At 55.6% G+C, this 25,513-nt stretch overlaps 1 protein-coding gene across 2 annotated transcripts in view; it reads right to left on the bottom strand.

Annotated features, from left to right (window-relative positions):
* Positions 1-2,186: 2,186 nt before the first annotated feature.
* CPNE2 (copine 2) overlaps positions 2,187-25,513 on the bottom strand; it is a 37,362-nt gene continuing 14,035 nt past the window's right edge. For both annotated transcript variants that reach the window (XM_087826636.1, XM_016206544.2), the window contains exons 4-16: positions 24,081-24,155; positions 22,163-22,234; positions 20,948-21,031; positions 20,572-20,661; positions 19,537-19,635; positions 18,914-19,000; positions 17,452-17,511; positions 15,562-15,695; positions 14,427-14,481; positions 9,696-9,747; positions 8,192-8,325; positions 3,901-4,137; positions 2,187-2,612 (exon numbers count right to left, since the gene is read on the bottom strand). In XM_087826636.1, the coding sequence (XP_087682762.1) occupies positions 2,505-2,612; positions 3,901-4,137; positions 8,192-8,325; positions 9,696-9,747; positions 14,427-14,481; positions 15,562-15,695; positions 17,452-17,511; positions 18,914-19,000; positions 19,537-19,635; positions 20,572-20,661; positions 20,948-21,031; positions 22,163-22,234; positions 24,081-24,155 (1,287 nt within the window). In that variant the 3' untranslated portion in view covers positions 2,187-2,504. The remainder of the gene's footprint in view (positions 2,613-3,900; positions 4,138-8,191; positions 8,326-9,695; positions 9,748-14,426; positions 14,482-15,561; positions 15,696-17,451; positions 17,512-18,913; positions 19,001-19,536; positions 19,636-20,571; positions 20,662-20,947; positions 21,032-22,162; positions 22,235-24,080; positions 24,156-25,513) is intronic.

A 25,513-nucleotide genomic window follows, 5' to 3' on the forward strand; every position in this document is an offset into this window, starting at 1 on the left:
AGGGAGGCTGATGTGACTGGACCTGATGACGTGGCTGGTGACCTGTTCATGTTCGTTGACCCAGCACCCAGGAGGAGAGGCAGCTGGCTTTTCAGGTTCGGGGTGGCGGGGAGGGTGCTTGAGCTTTTGAAGAGCATCCTAGACTGAAAGCTCCTCACTAGAGGTGACTCAGACCTGTCCCTGGCCTGTCTTTCACTCCACCTCAAAGGTCCTTCCCTTCTGGCTGCCTCCTTTCTACCCGAGACAGAAGCTTCAGGTGCCTAAGATGTTTCACCTGCTTCTCCCCAAGAACCTGGCCTGGTTCCACCTTCTGTGGATATGCCACCGTGGCTGTGAGCTTGGAGCCAGACATTCGCTAGCTGGGCCACTTGAGCAAGGTCTTAACCTCTCTGGGCCTGTTTCCTCAGTGAGTAAGGATCCCAGCTCCCTAGTGAGGGGGAAAGACAATCTAGGCTAGCTACTTGGTGCAGTGTCGGCACACTGCTCAGTAAGTAGTAGCCATCTCCCTGTCGTTACAGTCGGCCTCCCCCGTTTCTAGGCAGGGTGTCTGAGCTTCCGTTAGTGATTTATGGCAGGTTTGTGCATCCTGCTGACATTCCTCGGTTGTAGCTAGAACACTGACAGGATGAAGGGTCAGATCTGGTCGTCAGAGCTCCAACCACCAGCTTGCTATGCGCTTCCTCCTTAGCTAAATGTTAATTGCTCAGGCACACGCGGTTCCTTGGCTCGGGTGTCCTAGCCGTGGGTATATGGCTCAGCTGTCGTCTTAAGCCCCTCCAGAAAAACAAACAGGAGACCTTTGTGTGATTTCCCAAACATCCTTGGGGGAATCAGGGCTCCAGGCAGTCCTGCAGCCCCCTTGGGAGAAACGAAGGTGTCCCTAAGGGTATTTCAGCCGACTTGGTGCCTACATAGTAGATGCATTGAAAATTCAGGATGAAAAAAAAGAAAACTTAGGATGAAGCTATCCCTCGCTTGCTTCCACCAGATAAACACTGCTCCTGAGGTCACCAGGCACCCGTAGGTAGGAGCTGCCTGGTGCACCGCCCAGGTGTAGCCACTAGGAAGAATTAGCTGGGAGAGTAAGTCAGTCAAGGTGAGTGACTCCCACTTTCAGTAGAGAGGAAGGACAAACTCATTACCAACTTGAGTGAAGACCCCTGTAGGGCTCAGGGAGGACATGCACTGCAGTGGACAAGTGTGGGCTCAGGAGTCTGCCATCCCCGGATCAGATATCTCACTCTGCGTCTAATAGATGAAATTAGCTTCTCTGCTTGTTTCCACATCTCTGAAATGGTCGCAGACGGGCTGTTGGGAGGATTCGTCAAGATTATGCCTGTAAAGCACTTAAACACGGAGCAGGAAACAGCGCTTAATTTAAGTGTCAGTTATTGGTTATGCACAGCCTCTGCCTGGAACTCCCAGGGTGGGGCATGGTGGGTAAGAGAAAGATGTGTTATGTGGAAGAGGGGAGGGAACCGAGGACCGCTGGGGTTCCAGAGACTGGTCTCCTGGCTGGTTTCAAGACGCTGGGCCTGAGCCCAGAGAGGGGCATGCAGCAGAAACCAATGGCTGTCAGCAGGGACAAGCAGCCCTGTTAGCATCCTGAGGCCAGGGAACCTTTCACACACTGCAGACCACAGGGTGGGCCAATGTCTGGGAGACCTGCAAGGGCAGCAGATGGGTGGCAGTGATTGCTGCCGCACGTGGGAGGGGGGGAGCACATAGGACAGTGTGTGGACCAAGAGGAAGAAGGGGTGGTGACCACATGGTGTTGGCTGGGCCAACCTCTAGGGACTGCAGCAGCACTGGTGTGGGCTCTGCAGGAGCCAGAAAACCTACAATTGCTCAGCAATGCACAGATGGGGGCCTGTGCCATGAGTGTTCATTGGGCATGTACACTGTGCCAGGTTCTGTGCCAGTTTAACAGAAGTATTACGGTTCATGTGGATGACATCGCCCCCTCAGGCTTGCTGGGGGAACGGGGTTCTCATGTTCATTTCCCAGATCAGTGAGCCCATCGGTTCCGGCTGAGGAAGGAGCTGACACAGGGACGTCTGAGACTCCTTTATTACCCTGAGTGTAACAAACAGAACATGGTCACAGCATTAAAAACAGAGCAGGAATTAGGTGCAGGCTACGACACAGTGTGCACCGGGGACACATTCCTCAGAGTCAGCAGCTAGTTATGATTGTAAAAATTTTATTCTCTTTAATAACAATAATTCCACGAAAATTATACAAAGTACATTCAATACTCAGGAGTGACGGGGACGGGAGGAAAAGAAGCCGGTTTGGCCTGGAAGCATCATCAGTCGGCTCCAACAAAGGAAGCCCAGCTGGACTGGGGGAAGTTGGGGGTGGAGGTCCGATTGTAAAAAATAAACATGTGGATCGATTTAAAAAAAAAAAAAAGCCACCCATAAGGAAGCAGGGTGAGCGTGCATGTTCCTGGGGGAGGGCGGGAGGCCCAGCCGGCATGCTGCTGCTGGGCGGGCTGGCGCTCAGGCGGGCTCCGAGTTGGTTGGGGGCAGGTTTTTATGCTTGAAATACTGCACAACTTGTTGGGGCAGTTCTGCCAGCACAGCTTTGGCCAAGGTCTCTTTTGCTGCCTGCAGGGTGGGGAGGGTGGGGAGTGGGGATTAGAGAGGCGAGAATAAGGGTTACTGAGCAGAAGTTGTGGGAGGCACTCTTCCCAGAGAGCTGCTCCAGCAGGTGTCCCTGGAAGACAAACTGGCTGAGGGCCAGGGCTGCCTAAAACTGACGTCCCTCATCCGTGTCCATGCCTGAAATCCCTCCGGTAGCAGTACCTTCTTTTAGGTTACATGTAACTCTTACCTTGAGCACTTGGGAAGCCTGGGAATAGCATTTTAGGAAGAACTGATCTGTGGGGGACTTTTCAGGTCAAAAGCCCGTGGAAGGTGAGCTGCTGCCCAGCCTACTCATCTGGCAAACGTGTCCTGAGCACCTTGGCTGGTATAAATGGGCTGTGACTGTCTGGGTCACTGCTGAACGCCCAGCCACAGGCCAGGCACAGGAGGTGCTCAGTCACTGTCAGCATGCATGAGTGGTGGCCGATGCCCAGCATTTGTCCTCAGACAGCTAATGCTCCAGAGGAAGGAACTGAACCACCTCAGGCAAACCCAGAGGGTACTGGATACAAAACCGAGTGGTCAGTTCTTACTGGGACTTGCTGAGCCAGAGCGGCCCTTATGGCTGAGAGAACTGAGGCCCAAAAAGGTCAAAGACTTGTCCAAGGCCACATAGTGTGCCTCTGGTCATATAAAAATTGGGCCCCAGGCTGGCAGTACAGGGGTGGCATCTGAGAGGCTGTGCTCCCTCTGGGGCTCCTCATGGGCCCAGCTACGAGGGCAGCAACCAGGAAGCCAACCACAGCTTCCCGTGGGCAGACCTGGGGTCACCTCCAGGAGCCAGTCCCCCCCGCAGAGGCCCTTAGGGAGAGGAGGCCATGCTAAGATGATCCCGTTTCCCATCTGTGAAGTGAGGAGGCTGGGTGAGGTGTGAGTATGAGGAAAGCCTCTCTCACCTCTAGGCCTTTGCTCTCGTCCCTCTGTCCCTTGAAATCTTTGCCTCACACGGATAACTGACTTCTGGTCAGTTAGAGGGCAGGTCCTCCAGGAAACGGTGCCCAGAGCCTCGGTGTGGACTGGGCACCGCTCCCGTGTTCCATCAGCTTGCTGAAGACAGTGCTCACACTGTCACGGTCGCATCTGGGGGCAGGGCCTGGCACGGTGCCGGGCACATAACAGGCCCTCGGGAAGTATGCAGTCGCTGGAGCTGAGGAGCCTCGGACTGGGGGGACAGTCCCAAGACCTCCATCCTTGACTATTCCTCTGGCCCCTGGGGCCCCGTGACGCCCCCAGCCCGGCCCACACTCACGTTGCGGAACTCTCGGAAGGGCACGAACTGCACGATATCCCGGGCTGCCTCCTCCCCGGTGTGGGAGCGCAGCGTGCGGCTGTCCCCGTCCAGGAACTCCATGGCGGCGAAGTCAGCATTGCCCACGCCCACGATGATGATGGACATGGGCAGCTTGGAAGCCTGCACCACGGCGTGCCGTGTCTCCTCCATGTCACTGATGACACCATCCGTGATGATGAGGAGGATGAAGTACTGCTGCGGGGAGAAGGCGAGCGGGCACTCAGGGCCTGAGGCCCCCGGCACCCCTTCCCCCGCCCTCCCATTCCAGCCCCTCAAAGCCCTCTGACCCCTGGGAGGAAGGTGACTCTTGTCCCCCAGCTGTAGCCAGATCCCAGCCACCTGCCCCAGCACCGTGGCCCGGGCAGGCCTCTAGTCTGTCTAAACCCTGACCCAGTCTCAGCCAGAGCATAAACTGCCCTGGCCCTCCTGGCCTGTGTGTTATTTCGGACTGCCCAGCTGAGAGCCTAGGACCCAAGGCCTGACTCTGCCAGTCGCCACGTTGTGGATCTCTGATTTAACTCTCTGTGCCTCAGTTTCTTCATCCGCAAAATGGGAGTGGCCTGTCCCCCAAGCACCTCAAAGAGAACATGCTCCTGGCAGCAGCAGGCTGGCTCCTGCACTGTGCCTTTAAGAGATCGATCCCTTGGCTGGGGATACCTGTTGCTATGGAGATGACAGCCTGAATCCCTGCAGTGGAGGGCTGCTGCTGCCAGCCCCCCATCCCTGGGGTTGGTGGCAGAGCTCATAAGACCATCCAGACCCTTGTCCCCCCACAGCCCATCATCCCAGCACCCCTTCCCTAAGTGGGGTGACCCTACCAGAAATATTCCAGGGCACCTAAGCTGGCAGGAAGGAAGGCACTGAGAGGCCTGGCAATGAGGAAGGAAAAGAATGGGTGGGACTCGCCTCCACGCCCATCCCAGCCCAGACAGCCTCCCTCCCTCCACCACTTGGGCCCTGTTGACTCTCCATTCAATCAGCCACGTGACTGCACTGGGAGACTGGGGAGGACACACACCTGAGCCTCCCTCAGAGCCCTGGAGCCTTTCTGCCCAGGGGGGTGGGTAGAGACAGGGCCTGGGTTACTGCAGGACCATGGGCACCAACTAACAGGGTGAAGGAGTCCCTGTTGACACACAGTGACCGCACAGGCCCCCCGGCACCCACACACTGTGAGTCTCCTTTTAGAGATAAGATGGGCTGAGTGAGGTTAAGTGACTTAAGGCCTCCCAGCCAGGGCGGCACAGTGATTCTAAACCAAACCCAGCTGACTCCAAAGTTGAGGCTCTTTCCACAGCAGCCTCCTTTGCCTGCAGCTGTCTCTCCAGTAGTGGGGCCTGCACCCTCTCACCCAGCACCCCAGTGTCAGGAGGCCCAGAATGTCCAAGAGAGCAGCCCAGGGCAGGGGCCAGATCCGTGGTCCTGGACTTTAACCCTCGCTCCTGTGTGCCAACCAGCTAGTCACAATGCCCACACTCATGTTTGTCCTCAGCTTGGAGTCATCAGCCTTGGCAACAGAAGTCCTGGGCCCCTTGCCCATTGTGGGCAGAGCCAAGGTTGTCCAGGAGCCTCTAAGTTTCATTATAGGCCCAGGGGTCCACGGCCCCAAGACAGCTCAGCAGGGACCTGGAAGGAGGTTGTGGAAGGGAAAATGAAGGGCGGAATCGGCAGGAGGTGGGAAGGGGCTCTGCTGTCCCCACAGACAGTCCTGGTCTACTCTGCCCCAAGATTCCCCACCTCCACGTGAGCCTTTCCTGGTTTACTTCCTTCAGCCTGGCATACCCTTCCCAGCCACTGCTCCAAACCCATCTGAGCGTCTCCCCCTCCATCCCAAGCAGATGTGAAGCCCTCCCCAGTCCTGAGCTCTGCTTCGACTGCCCATGGGGGGCGTTCCTCCTTGGGACACTCCTCCCCCCCTCCCCCTGCAGCCTGAATAATCCTCAGGGTAGCCCCTTGTACCCTCTTCTCCATCTCACGGGCCTGGCACCCTGTCTGTGCTCCAGAAACAGCCCATCACTGTCAGCTCAAACCCAAAACACAAACTTCCAGTACATTCCAAGGATCGCCTTGTATCTTTTGCCTTACCAGAGGTTCTTCTGGTTTCTAATACTGTAAATAGCCACTAATCCATTTAACGTGATTTGATTTATAAGCAATTGACTTGACCACAACAGTTCCAGGCAATCTGGGGAAGCTGCACTTACTCCCTGGCTTCTCAGAAGTTGGTTGCCAAAGACCCTGGGGGCAGGAGTGGAAGGGAGGGAATTCCCAGGGTCCGGGCTGCTTCCCAGCTCCCCCTCCACTGGACCACCGGACACTTAGGAGACCAACCAGGAATGGGCCATGGACAAGATGACCCGGGTCTTATGGGCCAGAGCAGAGGGAAAAATGAAGGCCCTATGATAGGAGTCCCCTGGTCCCACCAGAGCCTCTTGATACCCTTCAGTGACCTCTCCCCCTCCCCTATCCTCAAGGGCAAATCCAGATACCTCACAGGCTTCCACAGCCCTGTGGGAGCTGGCTTACCTCTCAATCTCACCTCCCCCTACCCCCAACTCAGCCCTCTTACACCACACTCTTTCCTTCAGTTATGCCCACATACCATGCCCCCAGGCCTTTGCACGTGCTGTTCCCTCTGCCTGGGATGCTCCGCACGCACGCCCGTTCGCACATGCACGTCCACACACGCAAGCTCTGCAAGGCTAACTCTCAAGCACCCTCCAAGTCTCAACTTAGACATCACTTTTCCAAGAAGCCTTCCCTGCGCCCTCTGTCTGGGTTCGGTGCCACCTTTATGATTCTGTCATGAGGGGGGTTTTTCTTTCTTTTTTCTAATCCTCACCTGAGGATATTTTTTCTATTGATTTTAGAGAGAGTGGAAGGGAGGGTAAAGGGAGAGGCAGAGAAACATCGATGGGAGACAGACACATCAATTGATTGCCTCCCACACGTGCCCCAGCTGGGGCTGGGATCCAACATGCAACTGAGGTGCATGCCCTTGACTGGGAATTGAACTCTCAACCTTTCGGTCATTCAGTGCATGGGCCAATGCTCTAACTACTGAGCCATGCCGGCCAGGGATGTCATCACAGGTTTAGTCACCTTGCATCCCCGCTAGACTGCAGGCTTTGGGAGGACAGAGGCCATATCTTGTGCATCACGGTCCCCCCCATTACCACGTGGAAATATTCTCGGTAAAGATGTGTTGGATGAATGAATGGAGAATACAGCCCTGCCTAGAGAGATGCTTCCTACCACCTGCTCTCTATTTCATGTACGTGGGTGTGCATGCATGTGCATATGTCTGGGAACAGGGAGGGTGAAGCCACACCAAGTATTCCCCCAAAAGTGGCTGTGTAAAAGCATCAGTTAATCCATCAGTTATTTTCTTTCGCCTTGGGCCAAACGTGCTCAGCATCACCAAATGCTGGCCCAAGAGATGTCACCATAAGATTCAGCCACCCACATTCATCGAGCATTTATTGTATGTCAGGCATTGTGCTGAGCAATTTATGTGCTAATTTCATGAAATCCTCACCATGCTTCTATCAGGCAAGTACTGTTCCATCATCTGCGCTGCCCCTGGGGCTCATGCTGCAGAGCCAGGGCAGGTGCTGGTGGGTGGTGGGCATGGTGACCACCAACAGTAGCATCAGGCCTGGGGCTGAGGGGCGGGAGAGGACCAGGGATGCAGATGCCCGGGACAGGGCTGTCTACTGTTTATTCCAGATGCACACAGCAGCCTTGGCAGCTTCAGGTCAGGCAGGATCAAGCCACATCCCGAGTACTAGGCCAGGGGCAGACAGTTCCGTAGCCCTTAGCTTGAGGCAGAAGCTGTTCTATTGGAAACTGGTGGCTCGGAGGGTCAGCTTTAGAGCTGCAGGGACCATGCCTCCTGGTTTCCCTGCATACCTTCTGCCCTGGGGAGGCACCTCCCACTGATCACAGCCCTGTTACCTACTACACATGAATGGAACCACTGAGTCCTCCTCGGGTCTGTGCTCTAAGAGGCCAGGACTCATCAAGTTGAGCTTGGTCCAACCCCCTTAGAATACCTGCAGGAAAACTGAGCCAGAGAGAGGCATCTAGGATTTTAGAGCAAGGGAAGGCAGAATATTTAGCTGGTCAGCACCATGGGGGTGGGGTAGGATGGATACACCTCAGTCGGGCCCTCCCTCGTGACAGGCAGGGAGGGCCCAGCCAGTGCCAGCCCTATCCTGCATGTCCATATTGGTGGCTGCCTACTCACCATGGCCGTCTGCTGTTGCGTGGCCTGGGCTGCAAACCGGGCCACGTGGTTGATGATGGGAGAGAAATTGGTGGGACCGTAGAAGCGGATGTGGGGTAAGCAAGCTGAGTATGCCTGGGCGATGCCGTCCACACCTGCCTCGGGGACAAGAGCCGAAATCAACCTGGTCCTCCCTGACCCCGCACCCGCACTCATCCCAACTGGCGACCAAGCGTCATTTCATGCTTACCCCCCAATGCCCCTGCAGAAGCTCCCAGAGGGCAGAGCCAAGGGGTTATAAAGAGCCCTGAATGTGGAGTCAGACAGACCTGAGTTCAAATCTTGCCTTTACAACTTCTTAGCTGTGGGACCTGCGGCAAGTTTAGTCTTTCTGAGCCTGTTCCCTGGTCTGTTCATGAGACTGGTAATCTACTTTGGGGCAGGAGGGGGTCCAGCAGGTTCGGAAAAGCCTGCGATGACACTTCAGGGCCACAAAAGTCATCTGGAGGTCCATTCTGGATATGCTGAGACTTTTGCTCAGGTCTGCTGGGGGACTGAGATGCTTGCACAGGCCCTGCACACAGTAGGTGTTCTGTAAACAGCCACCATTCTGAGCCCAAGAATATCCGCCTGCCCTGTGGTCCTCTCTAGGTCATCTCTGGCCAGAAATGAGGTTGACTAACATGAACTTGTACAAAACATCTCTGGAGACCTGCTCCAAACCAGACAGAGCCCAGCAGGAGTAGAGGGTCACATTTCTTGCCAAGAGATGGCTTCTGAGTCACAGCATCGTCCCCAGGTTGGTGTGGCGACTTGATGGTTTTCCCTTCCAAGTACAAAGCAAGCCTGACTTTGGGGATCCCCAAGGAAGGTGGAGCCACATCCTTCCCGTGATGTCAGGGACCATCCTCTTCCATACCCGCCTGGACCGCTTTTCGCCCTCCAGTACTTTCTTAACTGACTCTGGGGGCTCAGAAATCCTCTAAGGCTTGGGGTGGGGGCTGAGCACACACACCATGCTCACCGCCTGCCCCTTCTTTCTCCCCTCCCCCAGGCAATGTCCAACCCTTGGGTGCAAGGCTCGGTGAAAGGCAGAGCCGGGTGGAGCCGGGCTGAGCCCTCCCACAGAGACCTGGCAGGACGTGAGAGGCAGGTATGTAATTTTCTTCCCTCGCTTTCTCCTGGCCTACCCAGGGCTTCCTGTCAACACTTCCCTGAATTCTCACCTGACCACAGTGATGTGAGCTAAGCAGGTATTACATCTCCCTAGGACAGGTGAGAAAGCAAAGGCTCAGAAAGGTGTTGTGGCCTCTTAAGATCACACAGCCAGGAAAAAGCAGCAGCTAGCCTTGAACCCAGGACAGCCTGACTCCAACCTCCAGCTCTTCCCCCAGCTGTTATTTTGAGAAAGCGTGAGGGGGAGGGGAAAGGAGAAAGGTACGGAAACCTGTACTCTGCCCACCCGCCACCCAGGGAGAGGGCCTGGTACAAACCCAGCACAGAGGTAGGGAGGCTTGTCGCTCACCTGAGCAGAAGGGGTTGGTGGGGTTGAAGTTGATGGCAAACTCATGGGAAACCTGAAATGAAGAGAAGGTGCTGAGCTGGTGGCCTCCTGGGCCCAGACCACCCACCTGCCAGGCCCAGGCCCCTTCTGTGGGCACCTGGCTCTTTACAGCTCCCCTTCCCGAGGGCAGGGCTACTGATACCCCCACATCTGCTTTTACCTCCACTCACAGAGAGGCCCAACTGAGACCCTTCCACATCACCCCGATCTCTTCTGCAGGATCAGGGCTGCTTGTGGCTCCCCCCACCCCCCACTACGAGAGTCCCTGAGTGGGTCCAAGATGCCTCTGAGGGAGGTGGGCCTAGGAGCACTTGGAATGCCCCTTCGTCACCAGCTTGCACTGTGCTGGGGGCCGTATCCAGAGTTCCCCTTCTTCAAAGGCTGACCACACACTCCTGGATGCCACTGGGCCCACGACAATCGGGAACACATAGGGACCAATAGCTAGACCCTGCTCAGGGCTGCAGGTAGGACTGGGGTGGCTGCAGAACCTGGGGCCTCAGGAGAGGCCAGAGCATAGACAGGGGACCTCCCCACTCTCCCTCCCCAGCTGTCTCACAGCCAAACTCCCCGTTCAGCCCCATTCCCTACTGTGTGCCACGCCCCATGTTCCAGCTTTGAAATCATCCCCTAGTTCCTTCCTCACAACACTCAATGGGGAAAGGCCTGTTATTACCCCATTTTTTAGATGATGAAACTGAGATACAGAATGTGCTAGAATGTTCCCAAGGTCTCACAGTTACTGAAGGGCAGAGCTAGGACAAGAACCGAGGTCAAGCTGCCTGCCGAGCTCACGGTCCATGAACCCACTAACCTCAGAAGGTGTTCCTGCCCCAAGGGTTTTATTTGTATTTTATTCACTTATTTATTTTATCCTCTCTCTAGGAGTGAGTATATTTTTTCCATTGATTTTTAGAGAGAGTGGAAGGGAGGGGTGGGGGGAAAGAGAGAGAAACATTGGTATGACAGAGACACACTGATTGGTTGCCTCCCTCACTGGCCCAAATAGGGGCAGGGAAGAGACCTGCAGCCCAGGTACGTGCCTCTGACCGGGAATCGAACCCGTGACCCTTTGGCGGGCAGGTCGACACTCTAACCACTAAGCCACGCCAGCCAGGGCCCAAAGGTTTTAAATTAGGAGGGTGAAGAGATCCAGGCCAACGGAGAGCTTCAGTCTGGGCACAAACAATCCCAGACAGACGCTTTAGCTCTGAGACACTACACTGGAGGTGCTGGAAGTCCAATGTCTCCATCTCACAAACAAAATGAGGCCCAGAGAGGGGAAGCCAGATGCCGAGACCAAGCAGCAGAACAGGCCAGAGACCCAGGCCCCTCATCCCTCGAGATGGGGTTGGACCCCAGACCTTGGGAAACCCTCCTGTGCCAAGTGGAGAGAGACTCAGCATGAGGAGTTCACCCCAGTGCTGCCCCGTGGGTGGCAGGTGGCCTGAGAAGACCCCTAGCTGTTCTAGGGAATGGGTGGGTCTATTCTTTGCCCCTTCAGCCCTAAGTGCCTGGCATCGAGCCAGTCCCCTGGTGACCCTCTTGGGCCCTGCCCCTGCCCAGGCACCCCCTTTTCCCTGTCCCCAGTCTGGGCTCCAGGTGTAGGGGACAGAGGTCCTCGTTGCCATAGCAACTTCATGAGCCTCTATGGAGATTTAGAAGGGGGCTTGTATGGAGGGGGCTGAGAGAGGAAAATGGTTGCCAGGGAAACAGGCCTCCCTTGGGCCAAGGATTTCCTACAAAATCAGGTTTTAGGAAATTTTAGAGACCAAGGGGGAAAAGCTCCCTCCTGATAGGGGTAGATTAATATTTATTTCCCTTTCTCGGCCACCCAACCTCTTCATTCCCCACTCCTCTCCCCTCTTTGGGGGAGGGCCTGGCCTGGGGTCAGGTGGGTGGGCTGTGGGACATCAGCCTCCATCCCTGAGTCCTCTTAGGTCACCTACTCCAGGAGTTCCATTTCACAGGTGGCAAAACTGAGGTTCAGAGAGGGCCAAGGAATGCCTAGGTCACATGAGTGAGCCTCAGCAGAGCCTGTGGGGGACAAATGTCCATGCTGCCTGTGGTGAGCCCTCTCCCATGCTTGTTGCCCTGGTTTGTCTGGAAAATGCCAGTAAACAAAGCAAGCTTCCAGGAGACCACAGCAAGCCGATTAGGGGCCCCTGGGGATGGGCTGGCCGTAGGTCTTTGTACTGGGACTGACTCCCTGCGGCCTGTGACAATCAATGGTCCCCGTTCACCCCATCTGGCCCTGTCCAGGCCCTGCTCAGTAAGTTACTTAAGACACCACTCCCTGTGTCCCTAGCAGGGGCAGGACGGTAGAGGGAGGCTCAGAAGGAGCTGACCTCAGAGCTGTCCTCGGTAAGCCTCAGTTCCCCCATCTGTAAAGGGGAGTCATACACTGTGTTCCTCCCCACCCCAGACCTTCCTTCTGCCCAGTCTCCCTCTTCATCTGACCCTCATGTCACCTCCTTACGGAAATGCTTTCTGCAACCCTTAGCCACTGCCCAAGCCAGGAAGGAACTGAGGCCCCAGGGGCAGGCAATTGGTCAGAGGTCTTTCTAGCTCCTTCCAGCTTCCCACCTTCAGAGAACCAGCACCTCTGCCTGCTCAGGCCACTGGGCCCCAAATTCACTGTCAACAAGCCATGCATGCCAGGAGCAGGGGCATAGCGAGGAGGCCAAATGCCCTCCCAGAACACTGAGCCCCCAGAGGGAGGCGCTAAACAAGCAAACCCACACATACAGAAGTGACCACAGTTCTGTGAGGACAGTGCCTGGCAGGGAGAAGAGGCCCCAAGTCAGGGAAGGCCTTGGGGTGGAGTAGGGGATGATCTTTCCCTGAGAAGCAGTGTGGAAAGTGAGCAACAGGCTGGGGGAAGGCCACGTGCAAAGGCCCTGAGGTGGGAAGGAAGGAAAGAAGGTTCATGTGGCAGGAGCAAGGCCAGTTAGAATGAGAGGGAGGGGGAGGGACTGGGAGGGGCCAGGCCTGGCAAGGGAGGTGGGACAGTTATCTGTCCTCTCCCAGCCTGGTTCCAGCATCCCTCCAGGCACCGCTGGGCACTCCAGCCTGGCCAAGCCTGTCTCCCCAGAGTTGCCCCGTGACATTTTCAAGCAGGCGTTTGTGCAAGAGAACATCTCATTGAGCCAGTTCTTTGAAAGCTGGCTGGTGTCCTAGCAACAGGCTCCTGCTGGGCCTGCCAGCACCAGCCCTCCCTGCGCCCTCTCCCTGTGGCACCATTTTGGTCCTGCAGGACCCTGCCCCCTATCACATGATGGCCAGCAGGTCCTGTGGCCACTCTCTGAAGTTCTAGGTGAAAATCATCCTCCCTGGGGAGGGTGGGAGGGGAACGCTCACTCTGGAAAGAGGAGCAGCACAGCTAAGTGGCCAGGAGGGCGCACTGGCTGGGACAGACATGCAGGTGTAGGAGCACCCTGTGCTCACAGCCCCCAAGCTTCTCATCCAAGAGGCAGCAGATTCTGAGGGTCAACTTCAGAGTCCATCTGCCCAGTTGGAATCAAGGCCCCTGTGTAAACATGACCTTGGGCAGGTCACTTGAACCTCTGTTGTTCCACCTGTAAAATGGACATTGCTGCTTCTCCCCATCCCTCCATCCCGCCCACCCTCACCCCAGCCAGTCCCCACTCAGCAGCCAGCATGGGCCCTCAAAAATGCCAACTGGATTATAACACTCCAAGTGGACCCTGCAGCGGCCCCCCATTGCTCTTTTAATATGCATCTGAGGCCCTGCATGGCTTGGAGGCCCTCTAGCCTCCTATCTTTCCATCCTGCCCATCTTCCAGGGAGAGTCCATCACACCCACCTTCCTTCTGTTCCTCCAACTGGCCCTGCTTCCTCTGCCGCCCAGACTTGGCACAGGCTGTTCTCTCTACCACGCTCCCTGCCCCATCACCACCCCCAGTCACTCTGCTAATTCCTACTTTCCCTTCCCCTCTTGGCTTAGACCAAGCCTCCTCCAGGAAGCCTTCCTTGATATTCCCAGGCTGGGTTGGGGCCTTCCTCTGGCCCATTCTGCCCCATCTCAACACTGATGACCCTGCCTGTCTTTCGGGCTGCCAGACAGAATACCAATGCCCAGTTAAATTTGAATTTCAGGTAAACAATGCATATTTTAGTATAAGTATATCCCAGGTAGCCTGGCTGGTGTGGCTTAGTGGTTGGATGTCGACCTATGAACCAGGAGGTCATGGTTTGGTTCCCGGTCAGGGCACATGTCCGGGCTGTGGGCTCGATCCCCAATAGGGGGTGTGCAGGGGGCAGCCAATCGATGACTCTCTCATCATTGATGTTTCTCTCTCTCTCCCTCTCCCTTCCTTTCTCTGAAATCAATAAAGACATATTTTTTAAAAAGTATATTTAGGACATAGTTATACTTGAAAAACTTGTTAATCTGAAATTCAATGGGTGTCGTGTTTTTATTTGCTAACTCTGGTATCCTCCTCATCTCCCCCACCGAACTTGGGTACCAACAGCATCACTGTTCTGCTCTGTGTGATACCCCCAGTGCCAGTGTGAGGTTCAGGTTGAGAAAGGAGTGTGGGTTTGGGGGCAACTCAAAGAAGGCAGGGCAGATGGGGCCCAAGCACCAGTGCTTTCCAAAGCAGATCTTGGAAAGACACACACACAAACCCCATCTTGGCCAAGAGAAAATAATCTGGCTTCACTCACCTTCCAGTCTGGGGGTAACTGGGCCCCGAACCCTAGAGCCGGAAACATCTTATCACTAATAAGAAGAGAAAAAAAAACACTGTGAGACAATGGGACAGGGGCCTCCATCCATCCACACTCACCCTCCAAGCCCCTCCCCAGGGATGCTCCCCTCTATTCTTGCCCACCTCTGAGGGCAGAAAGAAAAGGCTCTCCACCTCTAGCAAAGCTCTGTTCAAATGACCCATTGAGCCCCAACCACCTCTGGGTATCTGGTGTGGCTTGACCTCATCTACACTTGTGGCAGACACAGTATTTTTCTTTTAAAAAAAGTAACACAGTACTTTGTTATTGATTTCAGAGAGAGGAAGGGTGAGGGAGAGAAAGATAGAAACATCAATGATGGGAGAGTCATTGATCGGCTGCCTCCTGCATGCCCCCTGCTGGGGATCGAGCCCGAAACCGGGGCATGTGCCCTGACCGGGAATGAAACCGCCACCTCCTGATTCACAGGTCGATGCTCAACCACTGAATCGCACTTGGCTGGGCAGAACTTCTAACCAATGGGCCTGAGTGCAGCTTCTAGATCCTTTTCAGACTGGGACCTCATGCACCCATGAAACCAGGCATGACAGAAGTGAAATCAGAAACTGATTCAACCTTCCTTTTATGGCTAGGAAAAATTCTCCCAAAATGAGGACCCTGGTTGGCATTCAAGGCCCTTTAGAATCCAGCCCCAGAGCCTAGTGGTATTTCCTTCTACCTGCCATCCCTCACACCCTATTCCCCCAGCCCTGGCCACTGGCCACTCGCTGTCCCCAAACACACAGGGCACCTTCACAGTCCAACTTCAATCCTGGGCATCCCCTCCTGAAATACCTCTCCTCAAACTGTTCCCTGCGGCAAACTCCTCCTCATCCTCTAAGGCCCAATTCAAATGGCCTCTTCTCTCTGGGGGTTTCCCTGATATCCCAGGATCCCTCTCTCTTTGCTGCTCCCATAGCTCCTCCCTTACATGTAAACTGGTCTCTCGAAACTCCAGCGATTTCTTCCCCATCTTCCCCCCTCAAGTAGAAATTCCCCAAAGGCAGGCACCATGTCTCAACTGAGTTGGATGGAGCACGAGCTGACCTTTGAAGTCCCTCCCCAAGCTTACCTGTCATAGTCCTGAATGATCTGCCCGACAGCCCAGATGGCCGACAGGTATTCGTTGGTGCCCAGGGGGTTGATATAATGCAGTGAGGAGGAGTCGAAGGGATTCCCGTTGGAGGCTGTGAAGTCTATCCCAACCTGCAGAGTGGGGAGAAAGACCACCCAGTGTGGCCAGAGACCACGGCTGCCCTTCTCACCCACGCTGAGCAGAGAGGCTGATGGACAAGGGAAGCCCATTCATCTCCCAGCCCCAACCCGCCCTGCCACAGACAGTCTAAAACCTAGAAACTGTATCACTTCTCTGGCTCTAACGCCGTCTGTGGCTCACTGTGGCCCAAGCATAAAGATGTGATGCAAAGCCAACTTAGAGCCCAAATTTTCCCCTTACCATCCCTATCCACACGCCCATCTGCTCCCATTTCCAAGCCTTTATTCACAAGGTTCCCTCTACCTAAGGAGCCAGGCAGGCTATCTTCTTTCCCTGTAGAACTCTCCTTAGTCTTTCAGGCCCAATTCAGATGCTGCCTTCCCAAATACCTTACCTCCACACCAAGCCAACGCCTCACCATCCCTCAGACCACCAAGGGGCCTGGAGACCTGGGGCTGCCAGATAGGGCAGTGCCCATCTCCCCAGTGAAACCAGATGCTCACTGGAGGTAGGATGTATGCCCCAGAGGAGCCAGGCCCAAGGCTGGGCACAGGGCATGGGGCAGGTGCTCCGCAGGGACTAGAGCAGACTGTCGCCAGGGATCCAGGTTGTAGCTGTTTTCAGCTTTGAGGGAACCCCAGCCCAGACCTTGGAGGGGTAGCATGGGATGGGCAAGACTGTCCGGCAGGGGAGGGTTAGGAGAGGGGCCCAGGGGGAGAGATGGTCACCTTAGAACTCAGTGGCTGTGGGGTGGGTCGGCTCCCCAAGGTCAGGGTGGCATGTCTTAGTCTTCGAGGGACCCCTGCAGGGGCAGAGCCTAGAGCCTGGCACACAGGTGATCAGTGCCCATTTGCTGAATGAGCACATGCAAGCACGAGGAATGGGACGGCCCAGCCTCTCTGTGGTGAGGGGGACAGTGGTGACCAGTGAGTCAGAGGTCAACAGGGCCAATCCCCTGACTCCATACAGCCCTGTGGCTGACCTCCAGTCCTCACAGACCTAGAGGTGGCGATGGAGAGCGGTGAGGCAAGGTGGGGAGGTGGGCAAAGCAAGGGAGCCCAGCAGGGTCTGCCCCTGGGCACGCTCCAGGCCCCAGGCAGAGGAATGAGTCCTTTCAGCCTATAGCCTAGAGCATCTACCGAGCGTCTGCTCCGTGCTGGGCACTGCGTGATACACTGAGGTTGGAGCAGAAACATAATAAAGCCCCACGCTCGGGGCACTCACAGCCTAGTGGGCCTAGTGGGTGGAACAGATAGAGATGAGCAAAAAAATACTTCCAATAATTTTAGAGTGGCCAGTGCCCTGAAATTAATAAACTAGGAGACGTGACAAAGAGGAACAGGAGGCATCAGGGAAGAGCTCCCTGACAAGGTCACCTCTATGCCCCGGCCTGCAGGATGGCAGGACGGCAGCTGCGAGAAGGTTCCAGGGAAGAGTGTTCCAGGCAGAAGGAACAGCAAATGCAAAGGCCTAAGACAGGGTGGGGTTTGGTATGTGATGGGGACAGTGAGGAACAGGGTGGAAGGAGCTGAGTGAGCAAGGAGGGGGAGCCGGTGAGGCAGGAAGGCCGCTGGCTAGTGAGGAGGAGGGCGGCTTTTTCCTTCTGAAGGAGTGTAGCCAGCAAAGTGACCTGCAGCTAAGCCCTGACTCAGGCCCATCCGCCTACGGCAGACCCGGAGAAGTCCCTCTTGCTACAATCATGGCCAAGCCCTTAGGGAGGATTCTCTAAGGTGGGGGGAGCCTTACGGTAAACATGAGCTGGCAGCCTCCGAGGATGTAGTCCAGGAAGGAGTAGTCCCGGTTTATCTGGAAGGAATCAGGGAGTCAGGGAGTCCCCGCCCTGCCCCTGAGGGCTGGCCCTCCACCTGGCCACTCTCTCCACGATGACCTTTGGGGAGCTGTTGCTCTGTGCCCTGCATCCTTAGTAGGTCAAGGAGACCAAAAAAGGCAGACAACAGAATGTGATCTGATTACCACAAAACCCAAATCTCTCTAGAACAAAGCGCTCAGAGCAACGGTTCCCAGTGGGTGGGACACGGGCACACACGCACACACGCACACACACACAGACATGTGATGACTGCAAGCAGGGTCCCAGGACCCAGCATCAATTACACCTACCAATTAGATGACAGAGAAAGTCTCAAGTTGTTGTTCAGTAAGCTCCTCTAGCTCTTACCAACCTCTGCTCTTAACAGACAGGGCCTGGCCTCCGGCTCAAGGCCTTGCCCTATAAACTAATAAACTAAACATTGTTTTGATCCTCTGTGCCCCTTTTGGCAAAGGCTAATGGCCTTCCAATTTTGGTAGAGTTATAAGGGTTCCTTTCAACATAAATGCATTTAAGTAAAAAAAGAAAAGAAATGAAAGTGGCGGGGAGGAGGAGGGCCTGATGACAAAAATTCAAGACAGGTGCCAAAAATCATGAAAGGGGGGTGTGAATGACAGAGTTTCAGAAACAAGGAACCCAGATCATGATGCCGCAACCTGACAGCTCAACTCTCGCACAGCATTTTTGTGTGGCAGCCTCACCAATGAACGTTCATATAAACCCCAGCTGGACAGCGCGAGCTCCAGGCCAGGCCAGGGCCTGGGGTCTGGGGCCCGCCAGCTGGTAGAGAGTCCGGGACTCAGAACCTTCTGGATCGGTGGCGGGGGCTCGGGTTGCCCTGGCCCAGGGCACCTTCTTTAGTATTCTGCTTGATTCCAACAGACATCTGGCTACCAGACAGCCAGTGGGCTGGCCCCTGACAGCCCAGCCACTGCTGGCATGAACTGCATTGCCTTTCTGGGCTTCAGTGACCCCGGCTATACCATGGGAGTGACAGTTACCTGAGCCCTCACTGACGTCGCTACCAGAGGACAAGGTGTCCTGGCCCAACACCTTTTGTCCCTCGGATGCCAAACATGCAATGGGCAAGTTGCTCCCATGGGAAGCAGCAACCCCCTGCAGTCACCCTCCAACTAGGAGGGGCTCTGGAAGGTCATCTCATGTCCTCCATGACCTCCCCGCAGGGACGTGATATGAGACTAGCCCTTTACATGCTTTACTTCATTAACATCCCCATTCTACAGACTAGGAAACCGAGGCCCAGACAAGCTCAGCTCTGAAGGTCACAGAGCCAGGACCAGGAATGGCGGAACCAGGACTGGCACCCAGGCCTTGCCGGCCCTGCCCTGCGCTTCCCCCCACTCCCTGCTGGCTCACCTTGCAGGATCGCAGGATAATAATGCCCGAGTTTTTATAGTTCTTTTTTTTCCTCTGCTTCTTGGGGTTGATGCACTCGAACTCCAGCTGGTCAACACGGGAGGAGGAAAAGAAGCTCACTTCAGGGCCTGCATGGGGACTGACCCTCCCCTGGATCCCAGAACCCCTCTATAGCATTGACCAGGGGTAGCATGTCTCCTCTAGGAAGCCTTCCTGGATGTCCACACCCAGAAATGGGTCCTGCTACCTGCATTCACACCAAGCTGTGGCTCTCTGAGGTAGAAGGAGCTGCATCTACCCCAACCCCAAGACAACACATCCATGTCATACCCACTCATGAGCCCAGAACTGTCACCCAGGGCCTGGCTTCTCCGGGTGAGTTACATGGACAGCTCCTGAGTGCTCGCTCTGTGCTAGGCACTTTACCTGTATCACCTCATTTAATTCCCACTCTACTCTTCCACCCCCATTTGGCAGATGGGGAAACTGAGGCTCGGAGAGATTGAATATCTTGCTCAAGGTCATACAGCCAGAGAGGTGAAATCTGAGCCTGGTCTGCCTGATCCCCCTCCCCCCCCGTCCCCTGCTGAGGTCTTGGGGTCACACACACGCGCCCATCTTACCGGAACACCATCACGAGCCTCACACATCTGTGACACCGAGGTCTGGAACTCGCCGATGAAGTCATGGCCCCCATCATTGTCATAGTCGAAGCATATGACCTGGGGTGGGTCCAGTGAGGTCACCCTAGAGCTGCCCCCAAAGAGGAGCTCTCCAGCCCCTCTAAGTGCCTAGAGCAAACCCCATGTCTTTTTCTAATGGTGCCTCCCTCTCCCTCTAGCACCTGTCCAGCTGGCCTGGGATGACGCTGTTAGCTCCTGAACTGCCTCCCATAGGAAGCCTTCCTTGATTGCTGGGAAAAAGAGAAAGTGCCACCCAGCAACAGAGGCTGTACCCTCTGGTGCAGGAAGCTCGACTCCTCTCACACTCATTTGGTTCCTTATCTATCTTGGGTTGTGGCCCACCAGGCTTCATGGGCCATGACCTGGAGCCCTCCCAAGACTTTTTTCCCCTGAGACAGGAAAAAAAATTCCGAGTTTTATAAGCTCTCTAACTTAGCTGCCATGACACTCATAGAAGGAAGGCAAGAATTATTGTACCCATTCTAAGCTCTAAGAGGGAAGCACTGCCCAAAATCTCACAGTGGCAGTAGGGGACACAGAACTAGAACCCAGGTTTCCTGGGACTCTGTCTGGGGATCCCAGCCCAGCCTAGTTGCCTCGCCCCACCCCACCTGCTATCAGACACGGCCCCTGAGGACTTAGAGACTAGTAACGTTTGTCCTCATAACAGCAACAACACTGAGTCTTTCCCAGGGGTTTCCACATCCATTTTCCTACCTAGCAGCACCACAGGCCTTGGGGATAACAGGAGAGTCTGTTTTAGAGAAGGGGCTCACAAAGCTGACAGCCCTGCCTGGGTCACTCAGGCAGTCAGGCAAACCAGGCATGAGGACCAGGTCTCCTACCCCTCCCCTGAGATGGGTTGTCTCTCCATCTTAATAAGAAAGCTTTGCCAGGGCACCCCCAGGAAGCCTCAGGGAGATGGGAGGGCTGGAGTTGGCAGAGTGGAGAGCCGGGTTCCCAGGGACCCCTCACCTGGATGGGCTTCTCCAGGTCCCCATCACATAGGGACACCAATGGCACAGTGAATGGTTTCCACACAGGGTCCAGCGTGTATTTGATCACCTGCAGGAGAGTGCGGGGCAAGGGTGACCTCAGGCCCAGGGCAACAGTGTGCTGGGGTCAGAGCAGCCCAATGGGGACAGGGAGTGGCAAGACGGAGGGACCCACAGCCACACCTCTGAGGACAGAAGTGGGCATCCCTGGGGCAGGGAGAACAAGTCCTTCAGGTGCCATCACCCGTTTCCCTGGCACTGCTTGGCTGAGACTGCACAGCCCCACCCTGAGCCGTTAGGGGCGGCTGGACAGCTGACCCACTGGCTTAGAGACCCCCAGGCTCCCACAAACCTACCTCAGTCCTGTGGACCAGCATCCTCTTGCCATCATCTCCGGGCTTATAAAACTCGAGAAATGGGTCTGACTTCCCAAAAAGGTCCTGGAGGAAGCCGGGGGATGCAGGTGAGGGAGGCACAACTACCAGATTCAGAAGGGAGGGGATGTGGCCCAGCTGCCTCCCCAACCCAGCGTCAGGGGTGAGAGCTGCGGGCAGAGCCAGCCTGGCCCTCTCCCTCAGCCTCTGCAGGGCTCAGCGAGAGGCCCAGGGACCAACTGCAGCCCCTGGGACCAACTACCTCCCCCTGGAGAAAACATCCCAGCCTGGGGTTACCATAGCTTGTACTCAGAGACCCTGAGGCCTGGGGCCTGCGGGAGCACAAGGCCAGCATTGTAGACCAGGCAGGACTTCAAAAGAGTGATTGTTTCCAGTGCAAGGGGAGGCTCCCAGCAGAATATGATTCTAATTTATTTTAGTGGGAATCTGAAAAAGATGGCAGTTCTCCCAAGCACATTACAGAAGGGATATGATAGCCTTTAAAAATCCATTTATTTAAGTTAAAAAAGTGTTACTCTAAAGAATCCATAACCAAGTTGGGGAGACAGAATATAAATAAGGAAATAATGTATATCAGGCAGTAATTAGTATTAAGGAGACAAGTAAAGCAGGAGAGGCGGGAAATCAGGGACCATTACGATTTGGGGGAAGGCCTTGCTAAGGAGGTGACAGAAGAGCAAAGGCCTGATGGAGGTGAGGGAGCATCATGACAATATCCAGGGAAAAGAACACTGCAGGCAGAGGGAACAGCAAGTGCAAAGGTCCTGAGGCAGGAGGGTGCCTGGGACAAGGAGGAGGCTGATTTGGCTGAATGAAGGTAGGGAGAGTGAAAGGGGTGAGCTCAGGGGCTCCGGGGCTGTGGGCACACCAGGTGGGGCCCTATAGGTTACTGTAAGGATCCTAGCATTTACACAAAGTAAGAGAGGGGATCTCAAGGAGTGGGTCTTGCCAAGGAGCCATGTCTTGAATACTTCTAAGTAATGGGACACTTACTACCTCAATGGTGAAGAGGTCTTCATTTGGGGTAGTGGCCAGTACAGCCCTGTGCTATGGGCTTGTCCCTTGGTGGAGAGTGATGACAGTGGTGGCCAGAAGTTAGGGCTAGGCCACACAACCCTGGGGCTGGGGGAGGGGTATTGCTCCCCAAAGGAGAACACCCTCCTCTGCCCACCTCACCTTCTTGTCCAGCTTTCTGCCTGCCAGACTCAGTGTGATGACCCGGTTGTCTGACAGCTCCTGGGCAGCAATCTGTGAGGCCAGAGGAATAGGAGGCTCAGCACCTGTTCCTGAGATTCCCCCGGCCTCCTGCCAAGCAGGGTGGACACAGGGTGCCCCAGGAGTCAATTCTCCAGGGCTAGGAGGGGGAAGAGAGGGTAGGGATAATGCCAAGAGACCTTGGACAAGTCTCTAGTCTTCCCAACACCTCAGTTTCCATCTTCTGAAAATGGGGTAACCCATCTGGATATGAGGAATCAGAAAGTGACTCCATGTGGCTCATGAGAGGGGCCCATGAGATGGTGGGGACCAGACATGAGGGGTAGTCTTGAGCCCTGGGGAGAGGTTCTGGGCCAGGGAGCAGCTTGACAGGCCCCCTCACACCACATTGCAGACCCAGAGAGCACAGCCACCTCCAAACACTAAGGTATCAGGAATTCCAACTTCACTGTGCAGCTAGGGAAACTGAGGCCCAGGGCAGAGACAGAAGCCACCTGAGCTCCCTCTGCTGTCTCATCAGCTCACACATCATCTATCCTCCATGCCTTCCCCATCAGCCATGGCCCTCTGGCCCCAGCCAGCCAGTGATGGACCAGCTGGGTTACCCTGAGGCTACCATCTACCCTCTCCAGGCATATCTGTCTCCCTGGTCCCTAAGGAGTGGCAAGGAAGGCTCTACAGCAACACAGCGGGCTGGGTCTTCTCTGGCTAGGGCTTCCCTTCCCTCCACACCTCCAGGATGGCCTCACTCAATATGCTATGGACCCTCCAGAACCTCAGAAAGAGGCCAGGCTGGGTGCCTGCCTCCCCTTCCTCTCCTCCACCTGAGACAAGCTCAACAACCCTGGAAGGTGGGTCCTGTTGTTGCACCCATTTCGCGGAGGAAGAACTGAGGCCTAGAGTGGGACGGGTGGAAATGCTAGGGGGAGTGGCATATCAGGCCAGGTGAGGTCTGCATGGGTTGGCTTTCAGGTGGAGGGGAACTGGCTTGTGAAGGCCAGGTCATGGGACCGTTTTGAACCCCCAGAGAAGGGGGGAGGCTGGGAGTGGTCATTCCAGGTGGCAGAACAGTGAATAAGAGTCTAGGGTATGTGCAAGGTGTGCTAAGAATGCAGTTTGCCTTGAACCCCGAGCCTGTACATGAAGGGGGAAAAACAGCTGAGGCAGGAAAGCAGGTGGGGGGGGGGGTTGCTGGGTCCCTCACAGCCTTGACTACAAGGCCCCGCGGCTGGCCATTAGGAGCCGGGGACGTTCCAGAGCAAGAGGGTGACAGTGTGAACACACATAGGTTCGGCCCTCCTCCCTCCAGTGCGGCCATGAATCACCCAGGCTCTGAAGAGGGACATTCCGAGAGGGAATCTCACTAGCTGAACCCTCTCCCCCCCCAGGGCACTTCCTCTCTGGGCTTCAGTCCCCTCATCTGTAAAACGGGCGTTTCCTCTGCCTTCTTAGAATCTGTGAGGACCCAGGAGCTCATCCCGCAAAGGGCCAGCGCATCGCCAGAATCCTTGAGCACAGCGCAATCACTGCGCAGGCTGGGCAAGGCCTCCTGGAAGACCCCCAAGGAGGACAGGCAGGGGCCAGCCCGGAGAGGGGCAGCTGGGGGGCTCGGGGGGCCTCCGGGGACAAGCAGGAGCGTACCTACGCCGGGGGTAGGGGGCTGCAGGGGCCCTCTGACACCCCCCTACCCCCAGCTTGGCGGCCCCCAATGCATCAGATGTGGAGCCAGAAGCCCGTTGCTAAGAGACCTGTTGCTAAGTTGTAAGTTGGGCTTTTTTACTCCAAACAAAGCTGGTGATTATCTGCCAGGGAAGCAGCCCATTGATGGGGGAGGGCGGGGGGCAGAAGAAGAGGGGATGCGGAGGGGGAGGGCCAGTACCGTAATCAAGCCCTTCCCCGCAGGCTTGTCATTCATTAGCAGCAGAGGCCGAGTGATCTTCTTGCTGGAGACGATCTGAGAGGAGAGAGGAGAGTGGGGAGCAACGTGAGGATTGGCGAGAAGAAAAAATGCTCAACAGCCAGCACCCCCAGCACTGCTGCTCCATGCCAGGCGCTGGCTACACCTCCCCCTGCGTGATCCTCATGGGAGGCGGACAGCAGCTATTGCTAACCCCACTGGGCGGCTGAGGAGACTGAGGCCCAGAGAGGTTAAGACACTTGCCTGAGGTTCCACAGCTGGGATGGAATCCCGGCAGCCCGACTCCCACTGACCTGGTTGCCCCCAGGAAAAGGCTCTTGCAAGGCTCACATTCTGAAGCCAACTGTAGGGAGTTTAGCCCTGAAGCCATCCACGGACCCCACCCTCCTCTGGTGGAGAGGCTCAAACCCTGAGTCCCTCTACATATTTTCATTGGTTTGCATAGGAAATACATTCACACAAGCTTCAGTGGCCAATACAACACAGAAAGGCAAAGTGGACCACACTGTAAATTCACCTTCCCACCATCTCTGTAACCAGATCCCACACCCTTCATGGCCACTCTGGCTCTCCATTTCTTGGGGAAAATGCCAGGGTTTCTTTGTGCCAGTATGAGCATGTTCCCATTCCCCCTATGCTGGTCTTTCTCTCCAGTGCCCTCCCTGCCCTTCTCCACCTTCTCTGTACCACGGGGGACTGCAGCACCCCTTTCTCTGGCTTGTGGGGGTTCACCCAGTGGGGGCGCCAGCAGGAGCTGGGAGGGCAGAAGGAAAGGCTGAGCTGTGGTTTGGCAGAAGCTGTTTTCCTTGCCATCAGCCTCAGCTGCAGTCCAGAGGCCTCCTCATATGACTACAGCTCTCACCAGGCTCTGTCCACACCACTTCCTGCCCTGCCCCTTCCTCCAGGTTATGGGTGGCCTGGCTTGGCTGGTGTCAGGTCCTGCGTAGGTTTCCCCTCCCTTGGCAGTTCCCTGTCCCTGTCCACTTGGCCTTAAGCTCTCTCCTCAGTTACCTTTTGAGGGTGTGCACACACGGGCCAGTGGGGACCCTGATGGATGCATCCCACTTCTTACATGCATAACTGTTGGACCCTTGCTTTTAAATATATATATATATTTTTATTGATTTTAGAGAGAGAGGAAGGGAGAGGGAGAGAGAGATAGAAACATCAATGAGAGAGAGTCATTGATCGGCTGCCTCCTGCACCCCCCCCACTGGGGATGGAGCCCACACCCGGGCATGTGCCTTGATCAGGAATCGAACTGAGACCTCCTGGGTCCTAGGTCAATGCTCAACGGCTGAGCATGGCAGCTGGGTGACCCTTGCTTTTTTCACTGAACACCATCTCTTGGAAGGCCTGGGGCATTTCAGTCTCCTCCAGGACCTCTCAAAGCA

The sequence above is a fragment of the Miniopterus natalensis genome, chromosome 18, assembly GCF_054644295.1.
Source record: "Miniopterus natalensis isolate mMinNat1 chromosome 18, mMinNat1.hap1, whole genome shotgun sequence".
Lineage (NCBI taxonomy): Eukaryota > Metazoa > Chordata > Mammalia > Chiroptera > Miniopteridae > Miniopterus > Miniopterus natalensis.